At 46.6% G+C, this 21,373-nt stretch overlaps 1 protein-coding gene and 1 pseudogene across 1 annotated transcript; one reads left to right on the top strand and one right to left on the bottom strand.

The window, feature by feature from the left end:
• Nucleotides 1-3,913: 3,913 nt before the first annotated feature.
• LOC119821663 lies at nt 3,914-4,483 on the bottom strand (annotated as a pseudogene).
• A 10,720-nt stretch (nt 4,484-15,203) lies between these two features.
• Nucleotides 15,204-21,373, top strand: Pdcd5 (programmed cell death 5). The gene is made up of 6 exons (XM_038339190.2): nt 15,204-15,396; nt 16,492-16,529; nt 19,107-19,168; nt 19,824-19,915; nt 20,861-20,932; nt 21,211-21,373. The coding sequence occupies exons 1-6, from the start codon at nt 15,331-15,333 to the stop codon at nt 21,256-21,258; spliced, it is 378 nt and encodes a 125-aa protein (XP_038195118.1). The 5' UTR covers nt 15,204-15,330; the 3' UTR covers nt 21,259-21,373.

Genomic DNA, 21,373 nt, shown 5'->3' on the forward strand with positions numbered 1-21,373 from the left:
TTCAAGAGAAGGCCGTGCCTCAAGGGAATAAGGGGAAGAGCTGGAGGAAGGCAGCTGACATCCTTCTCTGGCCGCCACATGCTCAGGCATGGGTGTGCACGCACATATGAACACACACATCACATCCATGCTGCACACTACATACCACACACACACACAAACACACACTATACACCATACACAGAACACACAAATACAAACACACCACAGACAACAGACACCCTACGAACACAACACATGTGCATTTCAAACACACACCCCACAGACCACGCATATCACACACAAACCCACAAAAGGAAATAAGAGAAAATATGTACACTTGACGGAAGCGGAACTGGCACGCAGACATGACAAGCCGCCACATAAATTGCCTCAGCTGAATCGAGACACTCAATTAGGCACTTAATTATCCTGAAGTGTATCGATGCCCTGTTTGAAGCGGCCCACCCCTTAGACTTCAGACAGACACACGGGTCAGCTCGCTCAGGAAGTCAGGCATGTGGAGAGGGGAGGCTGCATTCATCAAGGCTCCGGGCCTCCCCCCTCCCACAGGCCTTGTCACTCATGGCGAGAGCAGCTCCCCTTGGAGAACTCCGAAATCTGAATGCTAAGTGTGGCTTCCTTCTGGACTCTGAGCAGAAGTCGGTCCGCAGCTCCCGCCGTGAGTGACAGCTGATCCTTCTTGCCACCAAGGGTCATCCCGGGAACTGTTCTCGTTAAGCCTCCCGAGTCAGGCCCTGGTTGATGGAGTCTATTAACGGCCCCGCTGTAACGCACAGCACAGGCAGTGGCTTGGGTCCCTGCTCCTGCTATTACATTATCACATCATTATACTCAGATTAGTTCTTCATACCCCTTGGACAGAGACGTGCTAATTTGGAGCCGTAGACATTAAAATCTTATAAAGTTCTCAAGCAAGTGACATTAGGCTCGGTTTCTTCATCTGGGTGTTCTATCAAGACAAATATGTGGGCATCCAGTTCCTATGGAGAGCAGATTCGTCAGTCTGTGAGCAAGTGACTCTATCAGATGTTCCTCTCCAGGCGGGGGGTTTTGGTGTATGTGTGCATGACGTACTGGGGACTGAACCTAGGGCCTTGCGCATGCTGGGCTACTAGGCAACCAGTCAACAACCCCTCAACTATAACAACAGCCCTCTTCATTTTTTTAAATTTTAGTTTAAAATTTTTCTGTGTATACAGGTATCTTGCCTGCATGTATGTCTATGAGCCATGTGTGTGCCAGTGCCCATGGAGGCCAAAAGAGGGTGTCAGATCCCCTGGAACTGAAGTCACCAACAGTTGTGAGCTGCCATGTGGTTGCTGGGAATTGAACCTGAATTCTCTGGAAGAGCAGCCGGTGCTCTCAACTGCTGAGTCATATCCAGCCCCTTAATTGTTTTCAGATTTGTTATTTGGCTTTATGTGCATGAGGGTTTTGCATGTACGTTTGTACCGTGTGTGTCATGTCAGAAGAGGATGTCAGAAGAGGGTGCTGCGTCTCCTGGAGCTGGAGTCACAGATGCTAATTCTGGGAATTGAACTCGTGTCCTCTGCAATATGCCCTTATAACTGTTCATCTGTCTCTCCAGCCCCAGGGAATTTTTTTGTAACCTTTCATCTTTTAGGCATGTGAATATATTTTTATTCCAAAGTTAAATATGCATGAAAGTCAATTAACTGTTAATTGAAGAAAGGCAAGTCATGTCATAGTGATTTCACATTCATTTAATAATTCATTATTAAAAATAAATCCATTATTTTGTTGAGTTACCTAACATATTTAGATAAATAAAGGGATAGGGAACTAACCAGATTGTTCCTTTCGACTTTTCGTTTAAAGTTTATTTTAACTATCTACTTACTGATTCATTTATTTTTTTGTGGGAACCAGTGGGTTTCTTGGGCTTCTAGAGCGCAGTGAGGGGTCACTTTACAGGAGGATACGTGGCCCTCAGACAAACGCAGCAGTACGAAGTCATGCCCTGTTGCAGGTACCGACCTCATGGAAGGTGCCTAGGGTCCTGCTGTCCACAGCTTTCCATTTTCTGTGTGGTCTATAGCGTCCCAAGTTCACTGCAGCCATCTGGATGACCTCTAACCCTTCAGAAATATTGAAAGTATAATGTGGTAAGTCTCCACACAGCACTCTTCATTATTAATGGGGGGGGGGTGGCAGGCAGGATGTGTTCATTCATGCAGTGCCCCAGAAGCTAGAAGAGGGTGCCAGATTCCCTGGAAATGGAGTTACAAGAAGTTGGATGTGAGACCTGAACTCAGGTCCTCTGCAAGAGGAGTGAGCACTCCTAACCACTGAGCCATCACTCCAGCCCTGTCTTGGAGATCTGTGCTTGTTTGTTTGTGTGTTTCAAGATATGGCCACTCTGTGTAGTTCTGACTGTCCTGGAACTCACTTTGTAGACCAGGCTGGCCTCAAACTCAACAGAGATCCTCCCTGCTTCTGCTTCTGCCTCCTGAGTGCTGGGGTTAAAGGTGTGCACCCTCACACCCAGCCTTCTATCTTAGGCATTCTTGAAGCGGACATCTTTAGAATTTGGGCATGCTGTTTTGTTGACTGCCCCTCAGTTTGAAGTGTTCCACTAATCCCCATGATTAGATTAAGTTCAACATCCTTGACACCTAAGCCGGGTGGTGGTGGCGCACACCTTTAATCCCAGCACTCGGGAGGCAGAGGCAGGCAGATCTCTGAATTCAAGGCCAGCCGGGTCTACAAGAGCTAGTTCCAGGACAGGCTCTAGAAACTACAGGGAAACCCTGTCTCGAAAAACAAAAACAAAAACAAAAATCCTTGACACCCTTCAGTTCTTAGAGGAAACAAGTCCTTTGTCGGGAGGCTCACAGCGTCAGCTGCTCTCTTACTGGGGGTAGAGTTGGAACCCTTGATTATGTCGGTCCTCTCCATATAGAAGACCCCTTTTCCTCTTTACTTTGATTAATTTTTTGTGTCTATGAATGTTTTACCTGCATGTATGGATGTTACCACATGCCTACCTGGCATACTTCAGAGGTCAGAAGGGGCACTAGATCGCCTGGAACCGGAGTCACAAATGGTTGTGAGCTACCACCTGGGGCCTGGGGCCCACAAGAGCGTTTTCCACAAGAGCAGCCAGTGTTCTTACCTGCTGAGCCACTCCATGCCCCTTTTTCTTCTGTGTAATGAATGAGTCTTTGAGGTGATCCATGGAGGCATGAGCATCCTTTCCCACCACATACTAGTCAATGCTGTTATAGTTAGAGTATTCAATGTTCCCAGAGGCCCCTGTGTTGAACACTTGTTTCTCTGGCAACCATATTCAGCAGTGGGACTTCCGGGGCAGTAATTGGACCATGAGATCTCTGGCCATCCCAAAAAAATAACCCATTGATAGATTGGCAGCTAAAGATTTATTGTTGCTGCTGTTTAATTCTGTGTATTTTGTGTGGGTTTTGCACATGTGAGTGCAGAGCCCATGAAGGCCAGAAGAGGGCACTGTGTCCCCCAGAATGTGGAGCCTCCCAGTGGGTCTGGAACCTGAACTTCAACCCTCTATGCTAATAACCGCTGAGCTAGCTCTCCAGCCTCTGGATTCTGAGCTTAATGAGTGATGGAGCCTGGTTCAAGGGAGTGAGGACCAAGGATTACCTACAGCTCAGAAAGGTGTCCCAACAGAAGTTACAATTCTGTTCCGGTGGGGATTGGTTTCCCCAGCAAAGTGCTCCAGTCCTTGCTCCAGGCAAGGGTTTCCTGATGCAAATCTCACGACTCTGCTCCAGATCCTTACCTCAGGGGATAGATCTTATCCCAGTGCCCACCACCGGATGCTCACTTTTTTTTAAAAAAGGCTTGTTTTATTTTAGTAACTGAACCACCTGAGGCCACAGACAGCCCACTGCGTACAGACTGGAGGGAAGCTTTATTTCTTGGTTTCCTCCTCCTTGGACAGGGTCTTGACGATCTCCTCCTTCTTGGCCTAGAGGCACTAATCCCAGCACTTTTGTGCTTCCTTGCTTTTAGACCTGAGCCTCAGCCTGGGTGCAGGACTTATCTGCCTTCAGCTTGTGTATGTGTTCCAAGAGAATCTGCTTGTCTTTGAAGACATTCCCTTTGACTTTCAGGTACAGGCTGTAGTACATGTGGCGGTCAATCTTCTTGGATTCTCCTGTAAAGTCAGCACAGGGGCCGCATCCTTCTTACCCAGGTCACCTTCTCGGACACTCGAGCATTGGCAGTACCCTTCCGCTTCCCTATACCCATTTGCCTGCCCTTCCGTTGAGCCAAAGGGTTTTTCCAGCATCAAGCCTTGGAATGGACTGTCACAGGCTTCCAGATGTTCAGCCCATCTTTGATCAGCTTCCAGATCTGCTGACTGGAGTTGGCATTGGTGACTTCACTGGTCTCATTGGGGTCCATCCAACCGGACATTCTTTCTACCACAGCAGAGAACGCTAGAAGCAAGTCTCTTCTGTAGTCTGAGCATACTCATGGCTGCAGACAGACGCAGCAGCGAAAGGAGAGAGCTTACCCTGCCCTCCCCTCCCATTCCCCACCCTCTCCCAACACACGCACGCGTAAACACAGTCTTAGTTCTTCTCTGCTTCCTAGCTGTCATGGGGTGAGCAACTTGGCTCCATATTGACTCCCCACAATAATTCACTATCTCGCCACAGATACAAAAACAAGACAGCCAAGTGACCTTGAGCTGAAACCATGGTCAAAATAAACGTTTTTCTTCTCGGCTATAGTCTTAGGTGTTCTGCCACAGTGAGGGAGCTAACTGACACAGAAAATGACTTAGCACTTGTCACGCTTCAAATACCTCCCAGAGGAGCATGCGTTTGAACAGCTGATTCCCTGGCTGATAATCTGTTTGGGGAGAGTTTGGACTCATTAGGAGGTAGGGCCTACCTACAGGAAATGGGTTCCCTGTCCCCACTTCCAGACCAAATGTCCTTTATGTCCTGTCTTCCAGGGCGATGCAGGAAGCTCAGGCCTCCATAGACAAGCTGCTCCAGGCACCATGCCTTCCCTATCCTGAAACCATGAGCCAAACCTCCCTTGCCTTGCTTCTGTCAGGAATCTTGTTATCTAGAGAATGGTATCTAGTAGGATATCCACTGCTGAATTTTGTTTAAGTTAGTTACAAAGAAGACTTGCTTCAAAAAGCTATTTCTGGGGCTGGAGAGACATGGCTCAATAGTTAGGAGCAGTTGCCTCTCTCGTAGAGGACCTAAGTTCATTTCCCAGTGCACATGTGGGGTGGCTCTCAACAACCTGTAACTCCAGCTCCAGGGACTCTGATGCCCTCTTCTGGGCTCCACAGGCATCTGCACTCACGTGCACACACCCACAGCTGAAGCTAAGTCTGGTGTCCTCTGAGCATGTTTCCATCAGTCCCGAGAATCTTCGAGTTTGATTTGTACACATATGTGTACTTTCTGCTTTTCTCCACATCTGGAATCCATCATTCCAAGGAAGCCTTGGTTCCTTTTAGGAAGGAATGGTGCTTAGAGGCCATGATCCAGGTGTTGGGTTTTCACAGTTTCTGAGTCTTCTGCTGCGTATTTCCTCTGGGAAAATCCACACACACACACCACTACACTACCACCAAAGTCTAGAAAGCAAAACGAAACTAAATTTTGGTTTCTGCTTGCTTCTTCCCTTTATCTGCCCTCATTTTCTTCCCAACTTCCTTTGGGCATCAAATCTTTGACAAAATGTTGGCATATTTGAATGAAGACCCTGAACCCCTAACCCTAATGACCCAGAGTTTGGAGGGAGTCAATGTCCTTTCTTTCCAACTGCATCTCCTAAGCTGAAATGGGTCATAAGAAGCTGTTGGGGGGGGGGGGCTCCTTGGGAAGAAAAGAACCACAGGAGATCATTTCCTAGTCAGATGTTTTCCTGGGGCTTGGGGAAGAGGAGGAATTTCATCTAATACAAATATCATTTGAATTTTAAAACACTATGTCTAATTGCTACTTATGACTATAGTAAAAATTGATTTTATACGCTGTAATTGTATGGTTTGAATATGTAATCAGGAATGCAAAGTTTGATGCCTCTGGTTTTAATTTGCATAACGAGTGTTTCTCGGCTTACTTATTTCAGCAGTGTTTGGATAGGAATACGCTTTTCTAATGAGGGATCAGATGCACACAGTAGGTCGAGATCTTCCAGGGGTCTGGACCTCCCCAAATGATGTCATTCATTTCTTGTCATTATTGTGTCTGGCTCCTTCCTGAGTTGGTCCTTGCTTTAGTCATAGACAGACATCCCATCTGCAAATCAGTTCTTGAGTTCCTAACTGCCCCAAGATTCAGATTATCCTGACAGGTAAAAGGGTCAAATTTGCCGACCACCTAACATATATTTAAAAAAGAAGTTAAGAACTTCAGTTTGAGGGCCAGGAAGATGACTCTGTGGTTAAGTGCACCTGCTGCTGTTTTGGAGTATCAGATTTCAGGTCCCAGCACCCACATGCGAAGTTTGATGTCTTTGGTTTTAATTGACACACTTAATAAAAATAAATAAATTGTATATTTAATTTTCTAAACTCACTTATTTCAGCAATATCAGGGGTAGGAACATGTTTTCCTAATTAGTGATCAGATGCACACAATAGGTCAAGATCTCATAACTGCTCACAGCTTACTGCAACTCCAATTTCCAGGGATATGGTGCCCTCATCTGGCCTCTGAAGGTAACTGCATGCATGCGGTGTATATACACACATGCAGACACCCATACCCATAAATAAATCTTGTAAAAGTGTCGTTTGTAACAGTTGTTGTATTCTAGTGCTTTCGTGAAAAGTTCTTCATAAACAAGAGATTGGGACGTCTCATGAGTCCCCCAAGAAGTAGGCTAAGCCATGAGCTTCCTGTCACTCTGGCCTCCCTGTAATGGTAAAGCATGGTAATATATTTGCTCGGGTTTAGAAGTCCATTAGTGGAGTTGGAAAGATGTGGTCAGAGAATATGCTGCTCCGGAGTTTGGTTGTGCTCATGTGATGGCTCTCAACTATCTGTAACTCCAGTTCCAAGGGATCCAGTACGCTCTTCTGCCATCAGTGGACATTCATTGCACCCAGTACACATACATACACTCAGGCCCATACATGTAAAGTAAATAAATAATTAAAAATACAATGATCAGATAATAAGGGCTCTGACATGATCAATGATTTAATCTACTTATGAGCAGACTATTAGGAGATGGGGGATCGTGGCATTGAGGGCATGGTTACTAGGGTCACACCGTTGGGTCTTACCTCACTATTGCTGACCATGAACACAGCCACTCTTCTGTGTCTCCCTGCCCTGGGGGACTGAACACTTTCCTCCCTTACGTTGTTTGCATCTGCTACTCTGTTACAGCAGAGTCTGGCTGGCTCAGTTCCCAGGAGCCATGACAAGAGAGAGAGTTTTGACAGATCCCGAGGGCTCTGACGTCATCAAAGGATCCATCCAGTGATGGCACCTGGGGGGCGGGTAGGGGATGATGGAAACTCAGGAGTGGAGAGGAAGGGGGTCTTTGGAGGCATAGAGCTGTATCTCATGCCTAAACCCTTCCTCTTGTTTTCTCCCTCCCTCTTGGTCACAATGAGCCCATCCCTTTGCTCTAGCACACTTCTGCCATCAAGATGCTGAGCTTCAGGCTGGAGAGATGCAGGCAGGCAGGTGATAAGGATCTCCTTCCTCAGAAGCTGCTCTGATGAGCAAGGGGCTGGCTGGGGCCTTCTCTTCCTTTTCCCCTCCCAACCTGCCCACCCACACACCCACAGCAGCAGCCCCAGTTTGCCTTTTGAGAAAGAGCAGATGAGACCTCTGGGCCCCGCCATGCCTACAATGAGCCACTGGATATGTGATGGGACAAGGGAGACAAATTTTCTCACAGTTCTGCTTGGTTTCTGAGGTCGCTCTTTTTGCCTGGTAGAAGGATCTCTGCTCTGTGTCTTCACAGAATTCCTAGTGCTGGAGTTTCAGATCAAAGCCCAGCACATTGGTGTCCAACAGCCACCACCTCAATACACCAGTTAAAGAGATGTCTATCCCAGAACACCACTAAGACCATCACCTGCCTGCCCATATCCTCTATCTCTTTTCTCCTCAGTCTGCCTCCTCCTGGGGTAGATGGACCCTGGAGTTTGGGCGATTTCCCTGGGGTAAGGATTGGGGGTGTTTCTAGACCTGTTTGTTGAGTGTTCATCTTTCCAGGAAACATAATAAACACACCTTCACAGTCCTGAAGATGCCTGTTGGTTGACTCATTGATGTTAATAACTTTTGACTGGGGGTGCTGACCGCAAAATTTGTGGGAAGATTTTAATTCACAAAAATAATAGGTAAAACCATTTGGTCCTTTGCCACCAGCATTTATCTTGATATGGGAGCTGTGCATACATACACATATATTCATATGCATACATTCCTGTGTGGCACAGTTGGCTTAATTATGAATGAACGCATAGATGTAAGAAGTCTCCTCACACTGAATAGTAATTTTCTGTGACTTACAAAGTGAAATTTAGATCAATCGCTTGTATTTGTTCAATTTTTTTTTCAGCATTGGGGAATCAAACCCAGGGCCCTGCACATGGTGGGCGAGTGCTTTCTCATCCAGCCACAAGCCTTACCCCTTGGGTTTTTAAGGACCGGGTCTCACTATGAAGCTCAGAATGGACTTGACTTACTATGTAGCCTAGGCTAGCCTTGAACATCATGATCTTCCTGCCTCCATTTCCTCAGTTCTGATGTTACAAGTGTAGGCATCAGGCCTGTTAAAAACGTTTTCAAAAATCATCCAAAATTTTAGAATTTGTTTCTAGATAGATCAGAGTTATGAGATTTATGAGTCACGGGAGGCAGATGGAGAAAGGTCAGAGCAGTGGCAGAGGAGTTTAGGGTGCTTAGAGCTGATACTGAGTGCCTGTCACTCACGCTCCCCCAGGACTGAGCACGCTATCAGACACTGAGTAGATGTAGAATGGCTCATCCATCTGTCCGTCCATCCATCCATCCACTCATTATTTGCATTCTAGACTGAGATAGGATCTTGATATTCAGGCCTCAGTCTCACGATTCTCCTGCCTCAGCTACATACATGCTAGGATTATGGGCATGTATTACCATACCTGTCTATTTATTTGCTGTGATGGTTTCTCTTGGTTGTCCACTTGACTGCACCTGGAATGAACTACAATCCAGAAATCGAGGGTGCACTTGTGATCCGGACTTTGAGGCAAGAAGACAAGAGGCCTTTGATCCGGGTCCTGAGGCTGGATGAAGATGCCTTTAATCCAGATCTTGAGGATGAAAAGCACAACCTTAATCTGGGCCGCCCCTTCTGCCAGAAGAACAATGGAAGAAGGAAGGGTTTGTTCGTTCTTTGCCTGCTTGCCCTCCCCTTGGCAGCATGTCCATTCCTTCACTGGCATTGGAGCCTGCGTCTTCGGGATCCTAACATCTACAGAAGAGCAGCTGAGATATCCAGCCTTGTGGGACTGAGCAACTACTAGATTCTTAGACTTTCTATTCACAGGTAGCTGTTGATGGACTACAGCCTGTGTGTTATTCCAACAAATTCCCATTACATATATATGATATATATGTAATGTAATGTATATTATATATCATATATATGTACACACATATAACACACACACACACACACACACACACATATATATATATATATATATATATATAGAGAGAGAGAGAGAGAGAGAGCAAGAGGTTCATTCTATGAGTTGTGACTCTGGAGAACCTTGACTAATACATTTATTTATCCATGTATTGAGACACAGTCTCTCTGTGTTGCCCAACCAACCCTGTCCTGAACCCCAGGGCTCACATGATCTTCCTTCCACAGCTCCCCTACCAAGGAGCTAAAACTACAGGCATATGCCACTGCCCAGCTTAAAACACTTCTTGAATAAATGGATGAATGAGCATTAAGACCAGGATGTCCCTCCCCTGAGTCACACCATTTTATGAAAACAACAGTTTTTCAGATTGTGCTTTGCCCGAGAGACTTAATTTTACAAACATATTTTGATTTCATTCTGAGTGTGGTGGGTGGCTCTGAACCTGTGTGGACACCACCAAACACCACCAAACACTTGGCACAGACTGGTAATAACTTATTCCTAAAAAGTAGTTAAGAGCACTGAATACTCTTCCAGAGGACCTGGGTTCAGTTCTGAGCATCCATGTGGTACCTCATACCCATCTGTAACTCCAGTGAGATATGACACCCCCTTCTGGCCTCTACAGGCACTACACGCACATGGTGCATAGTCACACATGCGGGCAAAATGCCCACACAGGCATTGCTAGCAATACAATGTTTTTAACCCAAAGGACACTGGACGCCACATAAGGTGTTCTTTGTAGATGCAATGCTGTGCTCTTAAACCACATTATAGGGTAAATGTTTGCTTTCTGTTGCTATGACAAAGTCATGACCAAAAGTAACCCGGAAAAGGTTTATTTAGCCTCTACCGAACAGTTTCATCACTGAGAGACATCAGGGCTGAAACTCAAGGTAGGAACCTGGAGGCAGGAACTGAGGCAGAGACCATGAAGAAAAGCTGCTTACTGACTTGCTCACCATGGCTTGCTCAGCCTGTTTTCTTATACAGCTCAGGACCACCTGCTTCGGAGTAGCATCACCCATGGCTCTCCTAAGTCAATCATCAATCAAGAAAATGCCCCACGGACTTGCCTATAGGACAATCTAATGAAGGCATTTTCCCAAGTGACTATGGCTTGTAGCAAGCTGAAAAAAAAAACCCAGCACGGTAAAAATAAATTTAAACTATTGTTTTATTTTTATGTGTGGTATGTGTGTGCTTGAGTGTGTTTGTGTGCATGTGGGTGCCCCTGAGAGGCCAGAAGAGGATGCTGGATGCCCTGGAACTGCAGTTATAAGTTGTAAGATGGCGTGTGGATACTGGGCACCAAACCCACGTCTTTTACAAGAGCAGTGAGTACTTTTAACTGGTGAACCATCTCTCCAGTCCTGGAAGAATAACTTTTATATGCATTGGGTAGAAGTCATTTGGTGGGTTTGACTGTAAGGGCCCATAACCAAACTTGCCGTGTCCCCAAGCGATGCCAGTGTAGTTGAAGAAACATTTCTCAGTATCTCAGCCTCTGCTCTTGCTAATCATCTACTTACACACTGAGTTTGATGTGGGAGAGAGGAGTTCATCGCTCTATTGGACAGATTATAGAGCAAAAGCACCAAAAGTAAGGGATGAGGGAGGTACCAACCACGATGCTCTGCCAGGGAGAGAAGTCCTGGGCAGACAATCGGGCATTCATCTTCAACTGCTGCGGCAGGAGACTGACCAGCTGGCCTGTCTCCTGCATTTTTGCCAGTATTGGTGACTTTCATCATATTTTCCATGACATAGCTGATCAGCTGATACCCCATAGCTGAGAGATGGCCAGGAAGCAGTCAGTGAAGGTACAAACCCTGGGTGTGGGAGGTGATAGCATATAAAACAACATACAGCAGGAGCCACACTGAAGCCCCAGTTCCCCTACCGAGCTGCCTGAGGCTTTTGAAGTGTGACTCTTTGTGTATGGGCCCATGACGGAGCATGGATTTATAACAGCAGGGATGTACAAGGGAGATTAGAGCCCTGTCTGTGAGGACATACTGTGCGACACACAGCAACAATCCTGGTCCCTTCTGCTTTGTAGTATAACGAGGAACTCGATCCCTTTTGGTAGAGTATGGGCTCCCTCTGCTGCTGACAGGAGACAGCCAGGCTTTGCTGCCTGGGGCCTTGAGGATTTCAAGCAGAAGAAGGTGGCCTGACCAGGTATGGGGGTAAGCATGGCAGAGGAACCAATGGATGCTGTACGCATTGCCCCTGTGGGTTCTAGGATTGCTGTCCGGTCCAGCTGCTGTCACCTGAGCAGCAAGAACTGAAAGCAACGGCCAATACAAGGAGGCCAGGAAATACCGTTCACTTGTGCATTTTCTGTGTTTTCCTTCTTTCCTTCCCTCCCTCTGCTCTCCTTTTTTCCTCTGTGTGTGTGTGTGTGTATGTCCATGTGTGCTGTATGTTGGTATCCTCTGAGTTAATCCTCTAGAGTGGAAGGCTGGTGAGACCCAGGAGGTGGACCGTTACTCTTTGTCACCGTCATAAGACCCCATACTCCAAAGCAATGTTATAGAAGAAAGAGTTTATTGGGGCTTATGATCCTAGGGGGAGAGTCAAAGATGGCATGGCAGCAGGTGTCTGGAGCAAGAAGCGTACAGATCACATCTTCAACCAGGAACATGGAACCGAACAGGAAGGTGGTGAGGCTATAAATCTCCACTCCCAGTGACATACTTCCTCCAGCAGCAAGGCTCCACCCACTAAAGGTCCTATCCCCAAATAGCACCACTAATTGGAAACCAAGCATTCAAATACATGAGTCAACGGAGCACATTTTTCATTCCAAACACAATAGAAGTAAACAAACTGTCTCGTCTGGGCAAACGCCACCTGGTGGGAGGGGAGAGTCACCAGATGAGCTGATTCGGCCCTGAGAGTTCTCTCAGGCCTAGACACTGCCTGCAAGTTGTGCAGAGAGCTCCAGGGTTGCAGCTTTCATGGGTCCCCATCACCCATACTGAGGTGGGCTTCTCATCCTCACACATCCTCCTGTCTGTAAGCCCAGTAAAAATGCTAAGATCCACAAAGTTAGACTTTGGTGTAATCATTAATTTGGTCTGTTTTCATGGTTCCCTTTCTGGGCTAAATTGATGAATACTGTGTCTTCCTAGGGAAAATCTGCCACGTTAAGGTCTACTTGTGTGTTTAGACACACATGAATGTGGAGGCCAGAGGAGTCTGAATTGTTTTTTTGTTTTTGTTTTTTTTAACTTTTAGGCTCTTTGAAGGGCCCATCACCAAGTTCCCAAATAAATACACACGGAGACTTATTATCTATAAACACCTGGTCTTAGCTTGACTTGTGTCTAGCCAGCTTTCCTTAACTGAAATTATCCCGTTTATCTTTTGCCTCTGGGCTTGTATCCTTCTCTATTTCTGTGTTTCTCTTCTTTCCTTCTTATCCTGTGTCTGGCTGTATGACTGGGTGGCTGGCCTCTTCTTCTCTCGATCCTTCATCTTCCTTTCTCTCGATCCTTCATCTTCCTTTCTCTCGATCCTTCATCTTCCCTTCTCTCTTCGTCTCCTTCTATTTATTCTCCCTGCCTGAAAGCCCAGCCTATTTCTCTCTCCTGCCTTGCTATTGGCCTTTCAGCTCTTTATTGGAACAATCAGGTGTTTTAGACAGGCAAAGTAACCCAGCTTCCCAGTTAAACAAATGCAGCAGAAAGGCATGCAACACATCTTTGCATCAGTAAACGAATATTCCACAGCATAAGCGAATGTAACACACTTTCTTTTCAAGGAAGGCATTTGAATGGGGCTGGCTGAGAGTTTCAGAGATTTAGTCCACTGTTATCATGGCGGGAAGCATGGCGTAGCTCAGACAGCCACGGTGCTGGAGAGGTAGCTGAGAACTCTACACCTGGATCAGGAGGCCACAGGAAAAATGACAATGGGCCTGGTTTGAGCGCTTGAAACCTCAAAGCCCCAGCGACAGGCTTCCTCAACAAGGTCACACCTTCTCCAACAAGGTCACACCTCCTAATCGTGCCCCCCACCCCAAGCCTATGGGGGTCATTTTCATTCAGAACACCAATAACAAAGACGGCATAGATGCAGCAGTTCCCCTACCCATGACTATATATTTAAACTGACTGAAGGCAGGATTGCAGGCTGGCATTGCACACCAATATTGGTAAGAGCTTTACCTACAATAGCCACAAACTGAAACGAGGCCAAATGGATGCAGGCATCGAATGTGCTTTATACACTGGGTATGTTCAGCCACGAAAGCAATGAATAGAGGAGGGGAGAATTTGTCTGTTTGGAGACATGGTCTCACTCTGTAGTTGCAAGCTGGTGTCCAATTCTAGATTCCCCTGCCCCTGGATTGGCAGAGTTGATAGGCAAATACCACCAAGTCTAGTTAGAAGTTCTGTCACATGGTACAGCATGGATTAAAAACTTGAAGGTTAGATGACTGACCAAATATGCCAGTCACACATCGAGAAATGTTGCATGAGAAGTCAACTTCACAGAGACAGAGGGAGTATTGTTTGTTTGGGGATGGGAATAGGGGGAAATAAATAAATGGAGCGCCAGTTTGTGGCGATGAGAAGTTACATATAGAGTGATCATTGATCAATAGTGTGGACGTAGGTATTCGATGGCCTGGAGGGATGCTTCAGTGGTCAAAAGTGTGAATTACTATTCCAGAGGATCAGAGTTCGATTCCCAACACTCTGTCAAGTAGTTCAAAATTGCCTGGAATTCCAGCTCCTGGGGTCTGACGCTAAGCCTTCAAGCACACTCCACCCTCCTACCCACCCACCTACCCACACACACCCACACACACACACTGAAAATGATTAGGTATATTTTGGCGTAATTAAAATACGTACACCTCAAGTAAGTCACAGGATTGGAGAACTGAGCATTTTTTTTTCAGCTGCTCCACCCCATACCGAGACCCCCCACTACTTCAAAAGCAGGGTGTGTGTGTATACTGACAGAGTTCACACACCCACAGCATCTTCTCGGAGAAGGGCCTGGGGGCGGGGGTAAGGCAGACAGGATATCCATTAAGGAGTTTGCACTTTGCAGCACGGCCCCATTGCCAACCTCTAGGGATCATTTGCATCCCCATTCCAGCCTCCATCTGATTTTGCTTTCACTGATTTTTTTTTTTTTAATGGCCAGGTAGTTAGTCTCTTCCACTTTCTCCTCACAGTTACGCGTCTCAATCCGCTAGACGTCTCAATCCGCTAGAAACAATCAACTAGGTTCTAGTGTCTGTAAAAAAATGTGCTATCATCGCCACAATCCAGTTCTAAACCATTTCCAATCCCTGCTTCTCCTTTCCAAGCCCCCGCGTTTCACCATGGAAGCTATGAGTAAATTGTACTATTATCCTTGCTAATTGATGTCTTATAACTAGACGATTTGGTGGAGGGGGTAAGAAACGTCCTATCAGAGCGGCTCTGTGCCTCCTGTCATCGAAACATCGGTCCTCTGCAAGGCGCCCTAGCAGGGGCGGAGCAGCCGCGGCTCGGGACTCTATTTTTGATGCCTGAGCGCCCCTCGCGCCTGCTCAGTAGCGGGTGTCGGACTCGCGCTGAGGAGCTCCCCTCCGGGTGGACCCTCGGAGTTGCCGGTGCGGCTGCGCGACCCCCGACGGCGGCTGCGGCTGCGCGACGTGGGACGGCCGCGCCATGGCGGACGAAGAGCTCGAGGCGCTGAGGAAGCAGAGGCTAGCGGAGCTGCAGGCCAAGCACGGGGTGAGCGGGCGGGCTGCTGGGGCGCCGCCCTCGCCCCGGGCAAGGGCGCCCAGCGTCGGTTCGTGGACCACGGCTCCCCGCTCTTCCCCATAGCTCCTTGTGTGTGCGGGATTGGGGATGTCCCAGAGGTCGCTTCAGCCCCTTCGAGGCTTGCGGGGTCCAGCGTGGGCCTTGTGCGGGTCGGGGTATGCGCGCCCTCGGGTCGCCCCCACATCTCGGCCTTGGCCGCCGTCGAGCCTGGTGCCAACCCCGTCGGAATTCTGGTCGTCTGGGATTCGGTCTGGCTGACCGGAAGTCAGTACCGTGTGTGTGTGTGTGGGGGGGGGGGGTCCTCTGACCCCTGAGCGCTGAGGACACCGGCCCGACGGCGGCGTGTCCCCGGCGGGAGTCAGAAACTGGACCCCAGAGTCGGTGCTCAGCCCCCCCGTGCCGTCTAGGAGGGAGTAGCGGGCTGGAAACGCGTCTCAGGGCCATCGCTAGTGATGGTGGGTGGCCTCGGTGGCAGCACCTTTTGAACCAGCATCCCTCAGGCCAAGCCAGGGTTTCTTCAGACAATCTTCTTACTGGCAGAAGTAGGGCTCCGTGGTTCAGGGGCTGTGTGATGTCCTCAAACATTTTATCAGATTGTGACTTTAGAAACTCGTCCTCATTTTGTAAATGTGGGGGTGGGGGTTAGCCTGGGCCACAGTGCTAGCCTGGTCTGTTCGACACCCTCCTTCCCTTCTCCAGGGGTCCACCCTCAGCCCTTCCGTTTTTAATAAAACAAAACATTGCAAATGGAAATCGACTCACTGATTTTTGTGAGGCCTAGTTTCCACCCCAGGAGTCAATCATAGCAGAAAGAAAATCTAATAAACCCTTTATTTTTTGTTTTCATTTATTTGTTCTTCTGCTTTCTTTAGAGATAGGGTCTCTGTCTGTAGCCCAGGCTGGCCTGTCACTTGAGGTCCTCCTGCCTCGAGCACTAACTGGAGTTTTAGATGTGTGTCACCTCGCCCTTTCTCCCACCCCTGCAGTACCTTCTATTTTTCTCTCCTCTTTTGAAACTCCACTCGATGAAAAGGTAAAATTATCTTTTTTTTTTTTTTTCTTCAGGATCCTGGTGATGCAGCCCAACAGGAAGCAAAACAAAGGTATGAGCCAGAGTTGGAACTTTCTGGAAGGTTGTCTTTTTTACTTAGTCGTAATTGGTTTGACTCTTAACAGATTTCCTAAGGGGTGATTTACTAATAAGTCTGTCCGCATCAGGGTCATTCCCTTTTTAGTTTGATTTAGTAAATACTCTTGGCATTCCCTTAATGCCTTGTTTTGAAGTTTTGCCTGGTGCCTCTCTAAGGATAATAATAGAATTATTTCATAGGGATGTCTCAGCCCAGGGCCTCACAGTAAGTGTTCAGTCAACATTAACATTAACATCCCTGCTGTTTTACCGCTGCACATGGCAGAACACTTGCACACAAGTACAAACATACATTTGAAACCCTACTTTTGCCTCTTCCCTTCCTGGGGTGTACTTCAAATCTTAGCGCTCAGTCAAGTGGTTCCTTGTTCCCCACTCCCTCTTCCCTGGTAGTGTAAATTCAGATAGCAGCCTGCAAGGTTAAACCTCTAAGCCCACGTTCTCTGAGGAGCTGGTTTCATTTTCCTTCTCCACTCAGGATCTCTCATCTAGGGTCTCTTTTTTTCGCTCCTCTGAGTACATAAAGCCCATGCATGCATCTAGTCTCAAGTGCTTGGGAGGCTGAGACAGGATCTCGCGTTCAGTCCTGCTTGGGTAACTTAGCAAGACCCTGCCTCGGGGATGTAGTGCAGTGGTAGAGCGTTTTTCAGCATCTGCAGAGCTCTAGGTTCGAGTGTCAGGATGGCGAAAACAGACTGGCCTGCCTTATAACCACAGCATCTTAGTTAGATTCAGAAACTCTGAGGAAATGACCTGAGGAAATAAAGTTTAAGTCCAGTTCCCAAAGCTCTTGCTAGTGGGCTTAACTGGCCCCAGCTGTTCTGCCAGACCACGTCGCTATTGTCTGTCTAGTAGGTTACTTGGATGGTTGCCTTGGAGAAATATTTTAAGTCTCCTATGTTACAGAATATTATTTTCAGATGTGTTACATTTGTTTATGCTGCAGAACATTTGCTTTAATGTTCTTTTGTTGTTGTTGCATTTGTTTAACTCTGTGAAGCTGTTTCTTTGCCTGTCTAAAACACCTGATTGCTCTAATAAAGAACTGAACAGCCAATTCCAAGGCAGGAGGAAAGGCTAGGTGGAGCCGGCAGGGAGAGAGGATACATGGGAGAAGTCTGAGCAGAGGATGGGGCAATGAGAAAGGGGAGGAGGCCATTGGGGCCGGCCACCCCGCTACACAGCTGAGCCGTGCAGTAAGAAGGAAAGAAAGGCACACAGAATAGAGAAATACAAAGGCCTAGAGGCAAAAGACGGACAGGATAATTTAATAAAAGTTGGCTAGAAAGAAGCCAAGCTAAGGCTGTGCATTCATAAGTAAGAATAAAACTGTGTGATTGGGAGCTGGGTGACAGGCCTTCACAAAGAGTCAAAAAGAGCAAAGAGTATAAAACAACCAAATACACTCCTACTTAGAGTCTTAACGCAGGGTGAGGTGGCACAGACCTGTGATCTAGCACTAAGGAAACTGAAGAAGGAAGTTGAGGAGTTGAAGACCAGCCTGGCCACACAGTGAATTCCAAGCCAGCTTGAGCTCTGTAGCTGAGCTTTATCTCTTTGGAAGTTTGAAAGTAGTATGTCACGGTTCCTACTTGAGTATTCAGGAGGAAGTAAGAATAAATGCAGAGTTAGACGTCACAGGATCTGGTGCTACCTCGGCCACAGTTTTTCAGAGTCTCCAGGTTTCTGTATCCTCCCTAGAGATAAAGCACACTTGTTCTCTCTTAACTTCCAAGGCTCCACTACAGATGCGTAGCACGTGTCGCAGTAGGTACTTAATCGTTGTTGCACTGAAATACTGCGTGAAATAGTGGGCTTCCATTCTGATAGGTTTACACCATAGAGCTGCCTCTTAGAAGGCAAAAGCACCTAGCATCGTGCAGTCTGAACCACAGGTGTCTCATAGTGGCCTGCTGGATGGCTGAACAGTGAGGGGCACTTGCCACCAAGCCTTATGATCTGAGCTTGTAGTAGGAAGGCAGGCTGCGTCCTGCCACCCGGCTCCCGCACGACTAGCTTTACACCGAAATAACAATACACAAATTGTATTCATTTAAACACTGCTTGGCCCATTAGTTTCAGTCTCTTATTGGCTAATTCTCACATCTTGCTTTAACCCATATTTAGTAATCTGTGTAGCACCATGAGGTGGTGGCTTACCAGGAGAGATCTTAACCTGCGTCTGTCTCGGTGAGGAGAGGCATGGCAACTGACTCACTTCCCTTCTTCCCGGCATTCTCTTCTGTCTACTCCACCCACCTATATTCTGACCTATCAGGCCAAGCAGTTTCTTTATTAATTATCCAAGAAAGCAACACATAGACAAATGACCCTCCTCCATCATGAGCTCAGTCCTCAGGACCCACGTGGTGAGAAGCGAGAACTCCAGCCTCCATATGTACACTGAGGCATGTGCCACCCCTAATAAGTAAATGTAAAGATTCTTTTAAAGAGGCATTAAATAAATGACTTTGTACTCAGTATGCTGACAGCTTAGTTGTAATCTTGTATGACCTTTGTTTTGTTATAGGGAAGCAGAAATGAGAAACAGTATCTTAGCCCAAGTTCTGGATCAGTCAGCCCGGGCCAGGTGTAAGCATCTTCAATTTCCTTTATCCGTGTAAAAATGGCTTGAGGTAATTGGATGGGCGGATACATACATGGAGCCACTGCTGTCGTCAGGGCAGTCGTGTAAAGTACTGGAGTTGTCTGGAAGTCCACGGTTTGTAACCCTGGAGAGAGTTGCTACTGTTGAAGCGCAGGCCCTGCCTTAGGAAGATGTCCCTTGGGGACATTTTCAGAAGGTTTTAAGGGTTGACTTTTGAACAGTCAGAGTTGTGGTGGGGGCTAGAGGTTGATTGTATTCTGGGTTTTAGTGCTATATCTGCAGTTTTTATAGTAAAATCTAGAACTGTAGAAAGAATGAACCAGTCAGAGTAAACTAGCATCTTTGCTTTTGAAAACTGAGTCCAGCCTCTGTTTAGAGGAGGCCGCTGTAGATGGATTGTGCTGTCATTTCATGACCAGAAGTAGGTTAGAACCTGAGAACTCAAGTGTAGCCTTGGCTCTCCCACCATACTGAATGACTGTCTTGAGACTGAGAGGTGTAACTGTACTGTCTGCCCTAACTACCCTTTGCTGTTGACAGACATAAGCTTGTGAAATACTTTGGAAGTGTCAGTGGATAGTTTGAAGGTATAATTAGTGCATTTAATCTTCATGCTTTTTCTGTGTTTTTGTTTTTTAGTAAGTAACTTAGCACTTGTAAAGCCTGAAAAAACTAAAGCAGTAGAGAACTACCTTATACAGATGGCTCGGTATGGACAGCTAAGCGGGAAGGTAAGCCCCGACTGCCTGAAGGAGTGTGGCCTTGCCTGCAGTCTGAAAGCCTGGCTTTGGGGCTGGAAGATGGCTCAGCAGTTACAGTGCTTGTTCTCCCTCAGAAGACTGGAGCTTGGTTCTTAGTACCCGCACCAGGCAGCTCACAACTGCCTGTAACTCCAGGCCAGCAGATCCACTGCCCTGATTTCCATACATGGATACGGTGCATATAGATACATTATAGCAAAATATTTACATACTTGAATTTTTAAAACTTCAGGTGAGCTGTACCAAATAATTTCTGTATTTGAATATAGAATTCTTGCTAACTTAAAAAGTTTTAAAGGAGAGAATAATCAACTCCACTCTAGATCTTGAGTGATGATTGCCTGTCCTAAAATGCTCAGCTTTCTCCTTCCCTGGTATTGTGTGGAATATCATTTGTATCAGTGTGACTCAGTGACTATTAGTCACCAGCCTTAAATTGTTCCTGTACTGGAGATAGGGCTTGTCAACATCAACTAAAACACCACCAATGTTTGCAGAAGCTCGGCTGTTTTTTGCACTTGGGAGGGGAGGTTGAAGTCCTTGGTTCATGTGTGTCTCTGTGTATGTCTGCTGTATCACCGTGAAGACTATTTGGGAAGTCTAGTTTTCAAGTTTCAAGTGGCCACACAAGCCCTGTCTGCACTGGGCTGGAGCTGGAAAGAACCAGCTTTTCTGAGGATGTCAGTCTTTTCTAAGTATGTTGTCTTTGGGGTGGTCAGGGCAGAGGTGGCATATCCATCCATACCTGTGACCTTTCATTGCTTTGCGAGCAGTGACAAAGATGGCTTTAAACCCACTCACTTTCCTGAGGGCTGTCCTTCTACTTCCCTCCTGATCTATTCCTGCACCGTGGAGAGAGGAGAGACTTTACCATGATTGATCTGCTTTGAAACACTTTTTTCTTTCTGGTTATAGGTGTCAGAACAAGGTTTAATAGAAATACTTGAGAAAGTCAGCCAACAGACAGAAAAGAAAACAACAGTTAAAGTAAGTGCCTTGCGTGCATGGCTGTGTCGTTTTCAGTGTGCGCCTGAGCAATCAGTGCCTTTGAGCTTTTAGACACTGGTTTCTCTGATTGGGTTGGGAGCAGTCTGGCTATGTGGAGAATGTAAATGTTAAGATTCTTACCTCTAATTACTCCTCTTCACTTACTAAGTTGTTTCAAAGACGCACACAAAGAAGCCTCACTTGAGTAATTAAAAATGTTTTTCTCAGAAAATTGGAGGCTTTAGAAAGTATCTGACATTCATTTAATTTTCCCCTAGTTCAACAGAAGAAAAGTAATGGACTCCGATGAAGATGAAGATTACTAAGAGGAAATGTTTAGACTTACGGAGCAGCGTCTAGGGCAGTTACAACCTTTTAAATGTTTACTTTGTTTATTGTCTATATATGCCTTTTGAAAAAATAAACTTGTTACTCAAACTA

The sequence above is a fragment of the Arvicola amphibius genome, chromosome 8 (assembly GCF_903992535.2).
Source record: "Arvicola amphibius chromosome 8, mArvAmp1.2, whole genome shotgun sequence".
Classification (NCBI taxonomy): Eukaryota; Metazoa; Chordata; class Mammalia; order Rodentia; family Cricetidae; genus Arvicola; species Arvicola amphibius.

What these genes read in the sequence shown, in the direction of transcription:
- Pdcd5 (XM_038339190.2), top strand. Translation starts at nt 15,331, where the DNA reads ATGGCGGACGAAGAGCTCGAGGCGCTGAGGAAGCAGAGGCTAGCGGAG. An exon ending in TCAGTCAGCCCGGGCCAGGT is followed by an intron (nt 19,169 to 19,823) that starts GTAAGCATCTTC and finishes TTTGTTTTTTAG; the next exon opens with TAAGTAACTTAGCACTTGTA. An exon ending in ATGGACAGCTAAGCGGGAAG is followed by an intron (nt 19,916 to 20,860) that starts GTAAGCCCCGAC and finishes TTCTGGTTATAG; the next exon opens with GTGTCAGAACAAGGTTTAAT.